Consider the following 13737-nt stretch of genomic DNA (forward strand, 5'->3'; position numbering starts at 1 on the left):
GCTTGAAAGTTATAAGAATTCTGCTTAAAAACCCAGACTACTGTGCAAAGGAAGCAGGAAAGGCAGATACATTATTTTGCTAAGGTATTAATTTGTATTTTTATATCAAAGGCATTACAAAGCTAAGTTCTTCTACTTCCATCTTTGCTTGGAATAGTGATGTGATTTCTGTGACAGATAGATTGATTTTTATGAAGTTTGACAAAGGTAAAATGATGGCAGGAACGGTAGTTAGGTTTAGCTTGCTTCTGTGACTTTTTCTGCAGCCTCCAGAACAGTATTTTGTGCGCAGCCTAGAACAATAAGGCTGAAGTTTGTTTTGAATGCACAGTATAGCTTGTGCTGCTCTTTGGTCATATAAACTCATGTTAAGCATCTACTTCTTCTGCAACTTTGGAAATCATGCCTTGATTTAAAACTGTAATTTACTTTTAGAAAGATGCTTTTATGCTGGAAGAGCATGGGGAGAAAGGACAAAATAACCTTCTAGTTTCGAGGTGTGATGTCTGGCAGGTGCTTGCATTGTTGCGTATTATAAAAAGTTAATCTGAAACAAAATGTATTTTTTAAAAATTTTAGATATTTTAATTTTGCTTTTTTGAACCTGTGACCTCATTATATTTGTGCTGAGGAAAAAGTGGGTGTCACACATAAGACACATCAAAACTTGGGCCAGACTTGTAGACAGTGGGGAAGTTCTGCAGAATTCTTTCAGAATCTCTTGCATCTCTCAAGTGATCTAGAAATGGCTAATTGAGTATTAACCATAGTGAAAAAACATCCGTACATTGCGAGGAGTGGGGGGGAGGGACACGGAAACAGGCAAACAAACTCAAACCTGCTGAAAGAATAGTTAATATACTTTCCTAGGGAAGTCTGGCTATATCCTTCTTTGAAGATGGAACACTTTGAAAAGATGTTTTTGAAAGAAGAATTTAAATTACCGAGTTGCATGTTGGTTTCCTTCTAAAAACAAAACAAAAGCCACCATCAAACCTTAAAAACTAGCTTGTGCTTCTATTTCTGTCAAGAGTTCCTTCTTTATCTTAGTGAAACCATTCATTTTCTCTTTTCCTACCGAGGGTAATCAAGGACTAGACAAGGGGTCGGGAGAGGGGGAACCCTGTGACAGGGATGCTGAATGGAAGCTAACATGCTACATACATGTTGTGCCCAAGAGGGGTAGATAAAGCCTATTGAGCAGGGAAAGGAGGATAGAAGATTACACTGGAAATTGTTTCTTTCTGTCATTTGGCAACTGAAGTTCTTAAGTTACCATCTGATGTCACTGGAACGCATGTATCTGATTGTTCTCACTGAGGATATGCTCAAGATACAGTGCTGTTACTAGCTTTCCTGTGTACAGCCTTGTGCAAGCTAAACAATCAGACCAAAACTAAATTGAAACAAAAAGCCAAATGGTTTGTGGAGAGAACCAGTGCAGCAAAGTAACTATAAGCATGCTTCCTGTCAGTACCCTATTTCATTGGCAAAAATGCATGCATTGCTTTGCATGCAGGCTTGGTGTAAATATTGCTGAGTATCTCCTTTTTTTCAAGCACTATTTCCATGTGATTTCCGGGGAAGCTAAAGCATGTCAAAGTAAGCAGGGAAATATATTTTATATCTTCTTTATCTCTAGGACTTCAATGTTCCAGGCTTCACAAGCACTCCTTTGTGGTTATATGGACTTAAATGAAACTTTGTTTTTCAGGGAGCAAACTACTGCACTGCCATCTCCTTGTGAGTGGGACTGGGAGCACAGCTGTACATCAAGCCCAAAGCATAGCACAGCAGGTAGACAACGGCACTCAAAACTTATCACTCCTCCCAAGGTACTAGTCCAGTTGCATCAGTTAGACCTAGCCATTAGTTTAAAATTATGTATTCTTGTCATGTGCTAGCTAAGGTGTATATTCTTTTAGCTATGTTTTTATAAGGTTTCAAGAAATTGTACTTAGTGGAGTAAAGTGAAATCAAAACTAGTTCTTTTGAATTATCAAAGAAACTTTAAATGGTTATATGCACATTTGCTGAGAACTTGATGATGTACAGCAGGCCTCCAGAAGAGGAGAGGTTTCTCTAAAGAAGTCAATATTCTGCTAAAGTTATGCAAATAATAATGCACAGGCCTGTACTAGTTCATCTGTTAGCTAAACACTGGTAAAGAATGGATATAATCTATGATGATGTCTTCAGCAAATATAAATATTTAGCATGGACTTGGGGATAAATAAATTATTTTAAGCACAAAGGGTAATATTCATGGGAGTTGCTTAGTGACTCAGTCAGTCCTGGGAAACAGAATAGCCACACAGGGAGAGTTGTTTTGCTGCATATTTTCTTACAGTACATCATTAAGGTAAATATAATCCTTTTGGCATATTAACTTTGCTTTTGAAACCTTTTCTCAAGTGCTTCCAGAAGGACTATAAAATGCGTCCTTAGTTTTATGTGTTGATTGAACATGCTTGGCTTGTTTTTGTAAGTGATTAACAGATGATGATTTTAAGAGAGAGAAAGGTTTTTATGCCGAACTTTTGCAAAACTATAATTGACTTCCATTTCTGAGATGAAGCAGCTATTGCTGCTTTAGTAATTTACTTAAAAACGTGCATATCTGCTGTCCTGAGTTTCTAATTTGTGACATACTTAGCCAAAGCTACTTCCCTGTTTAATTTCTTGGAAGTGAGGGAAAATTTGATATAAGAATATCAGTGAAATGTAGCTAGGCAGGGATGTCTCAGCTGAGGTCTTGAGCAGCCTCTGACATTTTCCTCAAAACAAAAACCTTCAGTTGTAGGGTATGCCAGCTTTACATCAGGGAATGTGGGTAGTTGCAAGCTCAACCATTAGCAAAAGAAATTCCAGAACCATTTATCAGCAGAGTCAAGATGGCTTAGAAGGTGCATCCAGCTGCTTTGTCTGTGGGCTTCTAGGAGTTGTGGAACTGGCAAGTGAATGCCTGGATGGCTGTGTCCAGCTGCTTTCTCCCTTATTGTTCTTGCTGTTCTCTTTTGGACGATTGCCAACTCACTTCAGTCATTTGCGAAAAACATCACCCAAAAGTGGGCATTAGTACCCTAGCTGGGACCTTGCTGTTTCTGAATAGGGCTGCAGAACTGCTTTGTTTCTTAATAAGCTTGTCAGCACGAGGTTTGCCAGTATAAATAGGGTGGGGAGAGGCAGAGCTTTGAAGCATAGTTTTTGTGCTCTAAAGAACTAACTTGGCTGAAGAACTGCTGTCTGGAGCTTTGTTTTTTAAATTAACCCCTCTATCAAGAAAAAAAGTAACACATCTTTGTGGATGTTACATCTTGTGTAATCTGCATATTCTTTTGCTTGTTTTTAATAAGCATAATGATCTCCATGAGAATGGGATTTTTGTTTTCTTTATTGTGCTGTCTTAATTAATTTGGGCCATAACAGTTGATTACTGTGGTAAAACTTTGATTTTGTAGGGCTTGACTTCTAGTGGGGAAAGGCAGATAAATAGCTAAAAGCAAAGGATTGATTCACATCCTTGCCAGTAGTCAAGAAACAAGGGAAGAGAGGAAGGAAATGAGATGTAAGCAAAATGAATGTTCAAACAGAATGTGCCTGCAGTTAAAAATGAAAAAGTTGGGGTTGGGGAAGAGATTTCCTTTCAAGTGTTGATACACACTTTGGTATAGTGTCTGGGGAGGAAAACAATGCACACTTGTGTGGTTTGGATTTGTTTAAACTACATTGTTATTTCATTCTTTAGAATAATGGTTTTAATTTTTGTAGCTTCTTAAAGTCGTAGAGGTTGAAGTGCTTTTGCCAAGGAAAGTTGTTTCAATTTGCATAGTCTGTAGAGGATGGGATGGGGGGGATGGTGTGTTCAAGCAGAGTCACTGTTAAGACCCTGTTTTCCTCTCTAGCAGTAGGTCAAACTATTTCATTTCCTTGCCTTACTAGGGTAATTTTCAAGGAACTGCAGTGTAATTTAAAATGTTGCTGAGATGAAAATGTGGTTAGAACAAATAGACTGCATTTCTTTTTCTCACAACTATAATTACCAAGCACCTCTGCATATTCTCATGCTGTTTTATTTATCCTATGAATATGCTATACATCTGTGTTTTCTAATTGCCATATTCTTTGCAAAAACAAAGTAGCAACAAACAAAACAAACAGTCTTCTGATTTAAAGCAGAACAAGCTTGTAATATGTGAGATCTGATATAACTGATGACTGTCCAACAAAGTGAGGAAAATATACATTATATTATATATATATATATATATATATATATATATATATATAAAGAAAATATATAAATGTATTTCATACTGTTAATGGCCAGTGCTATTCAGCATATAACAGTGTGTTTCAAATATTTTTGTGAACTTAGAAATTGAATTTGTGATTGGCTTAGAACAGTGCTGCCTCTTGCTCTAAATAATTATCTATATTTTAAAATTTTTAGCAGTCTGAGATTTCTCAGGAAATCTCAGTGTCTAGGTTTAAAAAATTTACAATATTCTGCTCTTGAAAACATCATAATAGGTGGCCTCATAAGTGACAAAGAATTTGATACTGTGATTACCCCATAAAAAATATGTACAAAGTGTGAGATGCTGTGTATGTTGGGCTCTGTATTTCTTCCCGGGATATCTATGTTTTCTAAAATAACAGCCTTAGTATTGCTGCTTTGAGACTTGGAAAGTGTGTATAGCTGTTCATCCTTGCACTACATCAGAGACAGACAACAGACCAGACCCTGCAGCTGCATGCCAAAATTGTTATGTTGCATAATCACAAGCTGTACTTTGGAAGTGGAGACAAGGGGCAGGATAATAATTGCCTCATTCTGCTTTAAGCTGGCACTTGAATCATGCAGTAACTCCAGAATGATAGGATAATTCAGGTGGAAAGGGACCTCAGGAGGCTTCTTGTGCAACTTTGTGCCCAAACCAGGGTCATCTGTGAGATCAGAACAAGTTGCCTGGGGCTTTACCCAGTTGGGCTTGAAAACCTCCAAGGACAGAGACCGTACAACTTGTCTGCAGTGGGTCCATGGCTTGTCTGTCCTCATGGGAAAAAATTGATTTCCTTTATGTACATCTGAATCTTTCTTGCTGGAACTTAGGCCTATTGTCTCTTATCCACCTTGCACTACTGCCAAGAACCTGGCCTCATCTCTTCAATCTTTTCCTGTCAGCACCAAAGGGCTGCTGCTGAGTGTCCTGAAGACATCCTTCCTCCAAGCTAAACAAACCCAGCTGCCACAGCCTCCTCTTGCAGGGCCAGTGCTTCAGCCCCCACCATCTTGCTGACCCTCCTTTGGACTCACTTCTACACATGGTAGCAAGTGTTAAGATAGTATGCAAGGTGTCTCTTCTCCAGTCCCCCCAAGACAGAAATTAGGATTACTGTGCCATATATGTGACAGCCCCAGTATAAAGCTGCATGTTTGAACCATATGTATGGAGTTCCTGAGCAGTTCCTTAGAGTCAGAGGTCAGCTACCTACACATCCTCTAATCCTGAAGGTTGAATCTGTTAGTGCCCAGCTTACTATATAAAGAAGCAAACGTAATTGGATTTATGAATCATTTAAGTAGGACTGGGCTGACTGATTTGTGTGATTTTGCAGGCTGATGACAAATGGCAGTCTAAAGAGATTGCCTGGAAGGGAAGGGGGGAAGGCTGTTTGACAACATGGTATTTTTAGAAACTTCTACAGTGTCTCTCATGACAGGATCATGAACACTTGCTTAAAAACAAGAGTAAAACTGGCATCTCTATTCAGATAGTTCCAAAACTGGACAAGCAGCCTACATTCCCAGTATCTCTTTCTGAAATCAGTTCCCAGCTCTTAAAGGATGTTGCCTTTTTGCCATGCTGTCTAGCATCACTAACAAGTGTTGAACTTTAACATTTAAAGAAACAGAAAAATAATTGATTGTCATTGGGACAGGTTAAAAGGCTTGATGGTGGAGAGGAGGCAGAGAGAACCTGAATGACAACATGCTTGCTGCAGGCAAGTTGCAGAATAGCCTTTCTCTGTTGACTGTGAGAGCAGCCACTTGTTTTAAATTTGCTTCCTCTACTGTAGTGTTAAATGGGTGTTCTCTCTGTGGATGATGGAAGTGGCACAACTGCTTCATTCACAGTAGCTTTAGATAATTTATGGAATACATCCTAGGTTTTGCATAACTCAGGCTATAGCAAGTGATCTCTATAAACTAGTGCTACACAGACCATAGATTCAATCTGATTGTAGGCAAAAAATGTCTCCCTTGATTACTTAAACTGAAAATCTCAATGGGAAATGTGTTCACTGTAAGTTATTTGCATGTATTTCATAAAGTTAATACCAATAATCTTTCCATTTAAGTTAATTTGAAAATTCCTGTACATCTACATAACATTCCGTGAAATCCCTTGCAGATGATGCTGCTTTGTAGAGTTACTGTACATGCAGAATAGCTGGTCCTAAATACTGCAGAGAACGGAGCTGCAAATATGTAGTCCAGTTCATGTAATTTTTACATGGTGCTGATACCCAGCCTTTACCCTTCATGATGCAGTATCCCTTGCAGGACTGACTACAACTGGACCTGCACCTCCCATTTCAAAGGGAGACCAATGACTGAAATGTGCATGCAGCCATGCCTCCGAATACTCAGGCTGCTCAGGGACCTGCACAGACACATCAGGCCATTTAGTGGAGGGTCCTGCCCCTCTTCTGCTTGTGTTGCTGCCCCAAGCGAGTTTTAGCTAGTTTATAGGTATTCTGTATCCACACTGGGGGGTTTTGTGGTGTTTCAGAGAAGATGAGACAAAAGAGGTTATACCTAATGGTAAACAATATGCTTGAGCTGCAGGTGAAGGGTTTGGTCTTGTTTGGTTTACAAGGGAAGAGAAAGAATGGGGATGCTATGCTACCATAATAATAGCTGTTAAGTGAATTGAATGCTTTGAGAACCTGTTGTCCCTTTTTCCTACCATAGGAGGCAGAAACTTGACGTGCTGGAGGAGTTCACACAACTCTTATCACTGTTTACACTGGTATCCTTCCATTTGTTGCTTAGCTGGCAATGTCTTCCTCTCATAAGGCCTTCCTGCATATCCATCCTGGGAGGACATCTTGGTCAAAGAGCAGGCCTGAAAATTTGTTCTTAATGGTTGAATTGCAGGATAAGAAACCTGACAATTGTTACTACACTGTTTCTTACATCAGTCCATGCCATCACTATGAGCATCACTTCGGCATTTGGCACTAGAGGCCACTTAGTGCTCATATTTGCAGGCTGGTATGGGATGATTTATATGCCCATTGTGGCAGAGTAGCTGTTTAGTTTGAGAAAAAAAGAAAAAGAAAACAGGAAGGCATATGTATACTTTGCTCTTAAAAGTGAGAAATTTTGTGGACAAATATGGGAAATATTTAGATAAGCCCACATGGATTATTTCCATCTGTTATTGCAGGACACTAAATAGAGACAAACTGATAGGCCCTTCCCAGATGGTATTTTGCGGTGAGGGATTGAAAACCAGCCTATCTGGCTTTCATAACTGTGGTCAGTTCCTGCATCTGTGTTACACTTACCTCAGGCTAGCTTAGTGTGTTAACCCTCCTTGCTGCCTTACAGCTCAGGGAAGTATAGCCTCTGCTAGTGATAACACCTTGTGGCTTTGATGAAGTCACAGAACATGCCAAAAGGAGGCATTAGATCAAGCCACAGCTTTTGTCTGGAACCACAGATATTCCTTCTTAGCCTTGGACAGGATAGGCAGACCTTTAGATTGCTTTGACTGGCACTGCCTGCTCTTGCCAAGAAGCTGTGTCTAGTGGGGGAATCAAGAGTGGTAGCTGTTCAACTTTTGCCAGAACCTGTGTGGAAGGAAGCAGCTTCAGGAGGCTGGTGCTCTACTTTATGCTGCCATGAACTTTGTATATGTGTTAAGAGATGGCAGTCAAGAGATCTGGTAGCTTCTTTTCCTGTCCCACCTCATATCTTACAAGTGCTTTTCAAAAAGAAAAAAAAAAAAAAAAAAGCTGGATTGCCATCCAGCTTAAAGCAAATGTTGTTCTTGCATCTAAAACAATGTAGTTTTCTGCAGCAAAATCATGTTGTTTTCATTGTGTCATGTCATTTCAACAAGCACTGGACAGTGGATTTCTCTGCTAATGCTGTGACATAGCATTCTATGCTGATGTTGCCAAACAGTACTCGTAGGCAGGTTGCCTCCAGTTTGCAGAGGTGAACACCGGTGTGGAGAGTGACAGCTTTGCCATGCTGTATCTCATGGACAAATTCTTGATGCCAGAAGCTATCACAGCATCCCGTGTGTGTGAAGAACCTGGCCCCCAGTGCTTCATTTTTCCCTGACTTCGGCCATATACTGGACTGCTAATGTAGCAAAAAGGTTGTATGGTATCACTCACCTGTAAAACTGAGAGGAGGAACAACATCAAAGAAGAGCAAAGTTCACGCTTTGAAATTTTTTGGCTTATTCTCTTTAGATTTGAGAGTAGGCTATACAATGTAATGGGCTTTTTTTTTTTTTTTTTTTAACATTGGCTTAAGAAAGCTTTTCCCTTACAGTTGGTTCTCATTCTTAGTTTCTTCCTTCCAAGAGTTGAAGAGTTGATTCAAGAATTGTCTCATCCACCCAAAATAGCATAAAGCCAGGAAGACAGTAGCACTTGGGAAATAAATCTTTTTTTTTTTTTTTAATATAATGTGGTTCAATTTCTGCCGATCTTTTCTTCCTAAGTGTTTTTAGTGACCACTTGTTTCTTCAAGCTCTTGAGAGTAGTTAACTCAATAACGTGGGGGTTTTTACAATATGTAATTGCAGTTCCTAAAGCAAGCAATTTGGCCTCTGAACTAATAGCAGTGGTCAGGACTTTCAAGACTGCTGTGGAAGGCTGTTAGGTGATGGGAAGGAAGTCTGACCAAGGCTGTGGACCTGAGGAGTGTTGGCTGTGTGGAGGCTTTCACATCCACGTCCTCCTAAAAAGACACTGACAGAAAAGGTGGACATGACTGGTGCATGTCTGTTTGACAAAACAGAGCTGTGGATACGGTTCGAAAGCCTCGTGTCAGGAATGCTGCCCGGGCTTGGGCCACTGGCCCCATCGCTCCCGTTTATCCTGTGACGGGCGTCAGCTGCTGGCCGCTGCCGAGGGCAGGAACACAAGAAATATTTTTGTAAATGGGGAATAAAAATTCTTTTCTTCCCAGGGAGAATGGAAGTGTTTCTTCGCCTTCCCGGGGCGTTTACAGGCACGATTGGCTGGCGGCGGGGGCGGCAGGGCCCCGGCAGGACAAAGTCTCTCTGTGGAGGGCTGCTCAGAGCCGGCTTTGTCCTGCCGGGCTCCGGCCGCCCCCGCGGGGCTCCGCCGCAGCCCCTCGCCAGCGGCCTGGCCAGTTCCCTCGCGGGGCGGAGGCGGGAGAAGCATTCCCGAGGCTGCCGGGACTGACCGCCAGCCCCCGGAGCCGCGGGCGCCGGGCCCGGCGATGTTACTATGGGAGCGACGCAGGGCTCCGCCGGGAGCGGCCCGCGGGAGCCCGCGGCGGGGGCGGAGCAGGTCGGTAGCATCCCCGTCACCCACCGCGCTCCTCCTCCAGCCGGGCTCACCCACCGGCGCCCCCGCCCCGGCCGTGGGGCCCGAGGGGAGGGGAGGGAGAGGCGGCGGGCGGGGGCGCACGTGTCTGGCGGAGCGCGAGTAACGCCGGCGCACAGGTGTGTTTCTAACCCGCGGGACTCACCTGCGGCCGCGGCGGCATCCCGAGCCGCGCCGGGACCACCCGCCCTGCGGGCGGAGAAGCCGCGCGTATAGCGGGGGAGGACCCGCTCAGTGCGGGCTGCGGGCTTGCTGCGGGCTTCCCACCGGCGCGGGCTGGCGGAGACAATGCTGCAGCCGAGGGCGGTGGGAATACCGTGTCTTTTCCAATTAAATGGGAGCGGGGAGGCAGCCTGTCCTCCGAAGCGCCTTGCAGGTTCCTGCGGCGCCCGAAGGCTACACGAAGTTTTGTATTTTAAATTCTGATTGGGCTCTGGGTGCAGGTCAGTGTTTTAACCGAAAATAACCCCAGTGGAGAAATAAGCTCAGAAGTTTGATGAAGAAAAGCCACTTCCCCCTCTCACTGGTCCTGTTTTTTTAAGATTGTCAGTTGCTGACCTGCAGTAATCAACGTGGCTATGGAGTAGTAGGCAGCATCTGTCAGGAGAGGAGGAGGGGTGGTGTGGTTTGCATGCTGGCATGCAGAAAACTGAGCTTATCTGTAGTCACTCCTCCCTCCTCCACTAAAATGTGGATGGAAGCCATAAACACTTATTTACACCTCATACTTTGTTTCATGGCTTGTAGAATAATCAGTACTCTTAAGTATCCTTGCGGTGTTGATTATTTTATGAGATTATTTCCATACTCTGTGTGTTCGGGTTGTTTTTTGGTTGAATGGTTTAGTTTTTATTTGTTGTTGGTTTTGTTTGGTTAGGGTTTTTTTTCGCCACAGAGGTTGTGCTGTTAATCTGGGTAATTTAATCCACTCTTCTTGTTCCGTTATCTTCAACCTCACCTGTATTTGAGTGTTTCATCTCTTCTTAATCCTTCTTGTAAGCCCTTTGACACAGATCCCAGTGTATTTGACACTGTTGCTCCAGTACATTTGGTAAGTAGGTGTAATCATGTGCTGTTGGCTTGGGTGAGAGAAATAGAAACAGCCATAATAATGTGCTGATGCCTTGCCTTGCAGGGGTCTCTTGGGGATGAGGTTTACATGTGTTGTCCTGAGATGGATGGAAAGTCTGACTCGTGCACGTTTGAGCTATAGGAGTTACAAAGCCTGCATTTACAGATGTTCACTTCATATGGCTATAGCTTAAATACTTCACTTAAACGAAATTATAGTCATGGAATGATTCCTGAAGTAAGATGCTTTGCAGTGTATTCAAACAAATGTTGTGCCAGACTGTGTTGTCTGTCTCCTTCCATTTGTCCGAATAGCAACATTCTTTCAGTCTGCTTTTATCAATATTGGTGGAATCCTTTTGAAATTAATGGCAGTACTTCTGTTGGCTTGATAAAAAGTGTGGGTTGTCATGTCTCAACTGAGTATATAGCATTTCTTAAAACCATTTTAGAGCCTGCCTTTCATGTAAAGAAGTAAGAATTAATTGGTTTGGTTAAAGCTTCTTTTTGGTTCACAGCTGTGAATCCATGCAGTATGGAAGTTGCTTGTTGGTTATGAATTCAGTGCCAGCTTCTCTGTCAGCAAAATGGGAGCTTTGGCTGATCTTTCCTTCTATCTAATGCGTGAGAGCTCATGTTTCTTATGTGGACTCAATTAAGTAGGGAGACATGGTCAGTGTAGCTACTGCAATGGTTATGTTCCTTATAATATAGTTGCTAATAAGGCCACAATTCAATTTCTTTTATAAAGACACCAGTTTGCTCATTATTTTGTAGAAAAAGAGAGAAGAACCTGGAGAGATTCTACAGCTGTGAGTTCTAGCTTCCTCTTTATTTTTCCTAAATAAGCTGTGCAAACAATATAAAATTTATAACTGTACTAGGAATTCTGACTATAATTCATGGCTGTTAAAATTGCAAATGAACTTAGAATCACTTCATTTTTTAAAGCTGTATTTGGGATATATTTCTTACCATGAAAATTAAGAACTCTCCAAGAATTTTGTGTCATCTGTGCTGACAGGAGAAACATATACTGCAAAGTACCAGCCTTCAGGCAGATTTATGCTCCTGAATGCATCCTAACTGAAGTGTACAGTGGAAAACAATATGTAAATGCAATTACTCTCAATGCTTTGTGAGAATAAAGAATCATGTAACTTACTAAATAGTAGGAGAGATGCCTTCATGAACTCTTCAGGCATCTGTATCCCAGATCTCCAAAATGTAGTAAAGAAGAAAATGCTCCTTCAAGGCCTGCAGTTCTAGCAGTTAACTAAACAGGCAGCAGCAGCATCTTTCCAGGTGTTTGTGTCTTGTGTTGTACCCTATTAAGTAATCGGGGAACAGTATCTTTTTTGTGTATTCTGCCACTGGAGTCTCTAGATCTGAAAAATTATAGTGCATGAGTGTTTCATAACTGAGTTTTGGATGGTTCTTGTTAAAAAAACACAGTATTAAAAAAAACAAACAAACTTGGAAAGAAATTAGCTCTGATCTATGGCATCTAAGTACAACTACAAGAAATAATGCACCTATTCATTATTCATTGATTTATGGCTTAATAATTTGTATATACTTAGCCTGCCCTACCTTTTGCTTGCACATGCATGCCTATTCTATGATAAGAGAGCATTCCAAATGCTCACCCCTTATGACTTTTAGTCAGTATGAGCTTTTCAGAGATAATGCAGAATGTCTAGCTAGACTGTCATTCTAGGCTCCATAAACAAAGTTCTGAGAAGCAAATTGTTGGCCTTTGACTGAACTGAGCAGCTTCCTGCCCAGGTCAGCACTTGGCACTGATTGCTCTTCTTTCTGTGTTCCAACACTTGCAAAAATTTAGTGGATATTGTGAGTTTCTTTTAATGGCCATGGCTGAGGATTCTTCTGTCCAAGCAGTATTTCAGAAGCTTTTTGAAGAGTTGCAGAACAGGATGAAAAATAACTACATTTTTTTATTTCTTTGTTTTCCATAGCAATTCTTATTCCAGAAATAAGAAGTGGTCTGTGGTTTTGGTTATTCTGTTCATAGAGTTGATACATTATTAAAGCAATTGAAGTGACAGTAGCATAGCTAATTGGTAGCATGTGTGTGCATGCTCTTTAGATGATGCATAAGAACTCGTTTATTCTGTGTGGAGCTGTACTTGCATTGTTTTGTCTGTGGGCTAAGTAACGACTATAGTTTGGCTGTAAATTTTTATTTTCTAACACTTAGTTTCCTAAAAGTCTTTCAGTGGGGATGTTGTTTCTGACACAGTACTTTGGCAGGAACTCCCTTTCTGTTGCTGGCAGTTGATAAATACTTGTATGTGCTTTACCTCTGTATGATGTGTTACATTAGGGAAAAAAAAATCCCAGTGTCAGACTTCTGAAGACATAGTGTTGATTGCAGATAGATGCCTGCTGACATTTCCAATAGCTGCTGTGCACTCTGTTCCCCTTTGGCAATAATTCTTTCCTGGCTGTTTGTGTGCAGTGCCCAGTGCTGAAAACCTGGAAGTTTTAAGGATAGGTTAAGACAGTGGAAGAAAGTGAGGAGTCTTGTACCTCAGAGACACTTGTCAAGCTATTGGTAGAATGTGAAACCCCCTGCACCAGAGTACTGTTGATCTATCCCTCTTTGCTGTCCCTTTAGTGTATGTGAAATACTTACAATCTAGTTCTAACAAATGTGGATGTCTTCAGTATGTTTATTATTTTCTGAACGGCTTTTTGTTTGACAGGTTATTATGATGTCTATTTAATATTGCTATGGTGTGAACTATAGAATTTAATTAGTTAAATTTTATTCATTAACTTCTCTCCCCTGTTTTTATAATTTGACCTAATTTTCAGCTCCTTTTCCAAGCTTTCTTTCCTTGCTTTATGTTGTAGAAACCAGTAGATAAGTTCCTAATATCTTCTGCAGCAATATAAATGGACTGAAGCTCTTGGATCGCACTAAGTTGATTAGATTTTTTAAAAACATTTTCATCTGTAGGCAGGTACATAACTTCAGGGTTTTTTCAGGTGGGAACTTTATTACAGTTTGCTTCTACTTTGTGTGTCAGAAGG

General features: G+C 41.2%; 1 protein-coding gene across 3 annotated transcripts in view; it reads left to right on the forward strand.

The window, feature by feature from the left end:
- TJP2 (tight junction protein 2) overlaps positions 1–13737 on the forward strand; it is a 62697-nt gene that overhangs the window by 10344 nt on the left and 38616 nt on the right. Inside the window, exon 2 of one of the 3 annotated variants that reach the window (XM_054003478.1) lies at positions 1719–1835. The exons of 1 other annotated variant lie outside the window; for it this stretch is intronic. Coding sequence is in view for 1 of the 2 variants with exons in the window: in XM_054003476.1 (XP_053859451.1) it covers positions 9508–9570 (63 nt within the window). In the remaining variant the exon portion in view is untranslated. Of the gene's footprint in view, positions 1–1718; positions 1836–8724; positions 9571–13737 lie in introns of those variants that run through there. One more of the 3 variants, XM_054003476.1, reaches the window with a different exon arrangement.

Source organism: Vidua macroura, chromosome Z, assembly GCF_024509145.1.
Source record: "Vidua macroura isolate BioBank_ID:100142 chromosome Z, ASM2450914v1, whole genome shotgun sequence".
In the NCBI taxonomy this organism is placed as follows: Eukaryota; Metazoa; Chordata; class Aves; order Passeriformes; family Viduidae; genus Vidua; species Vidua macroura.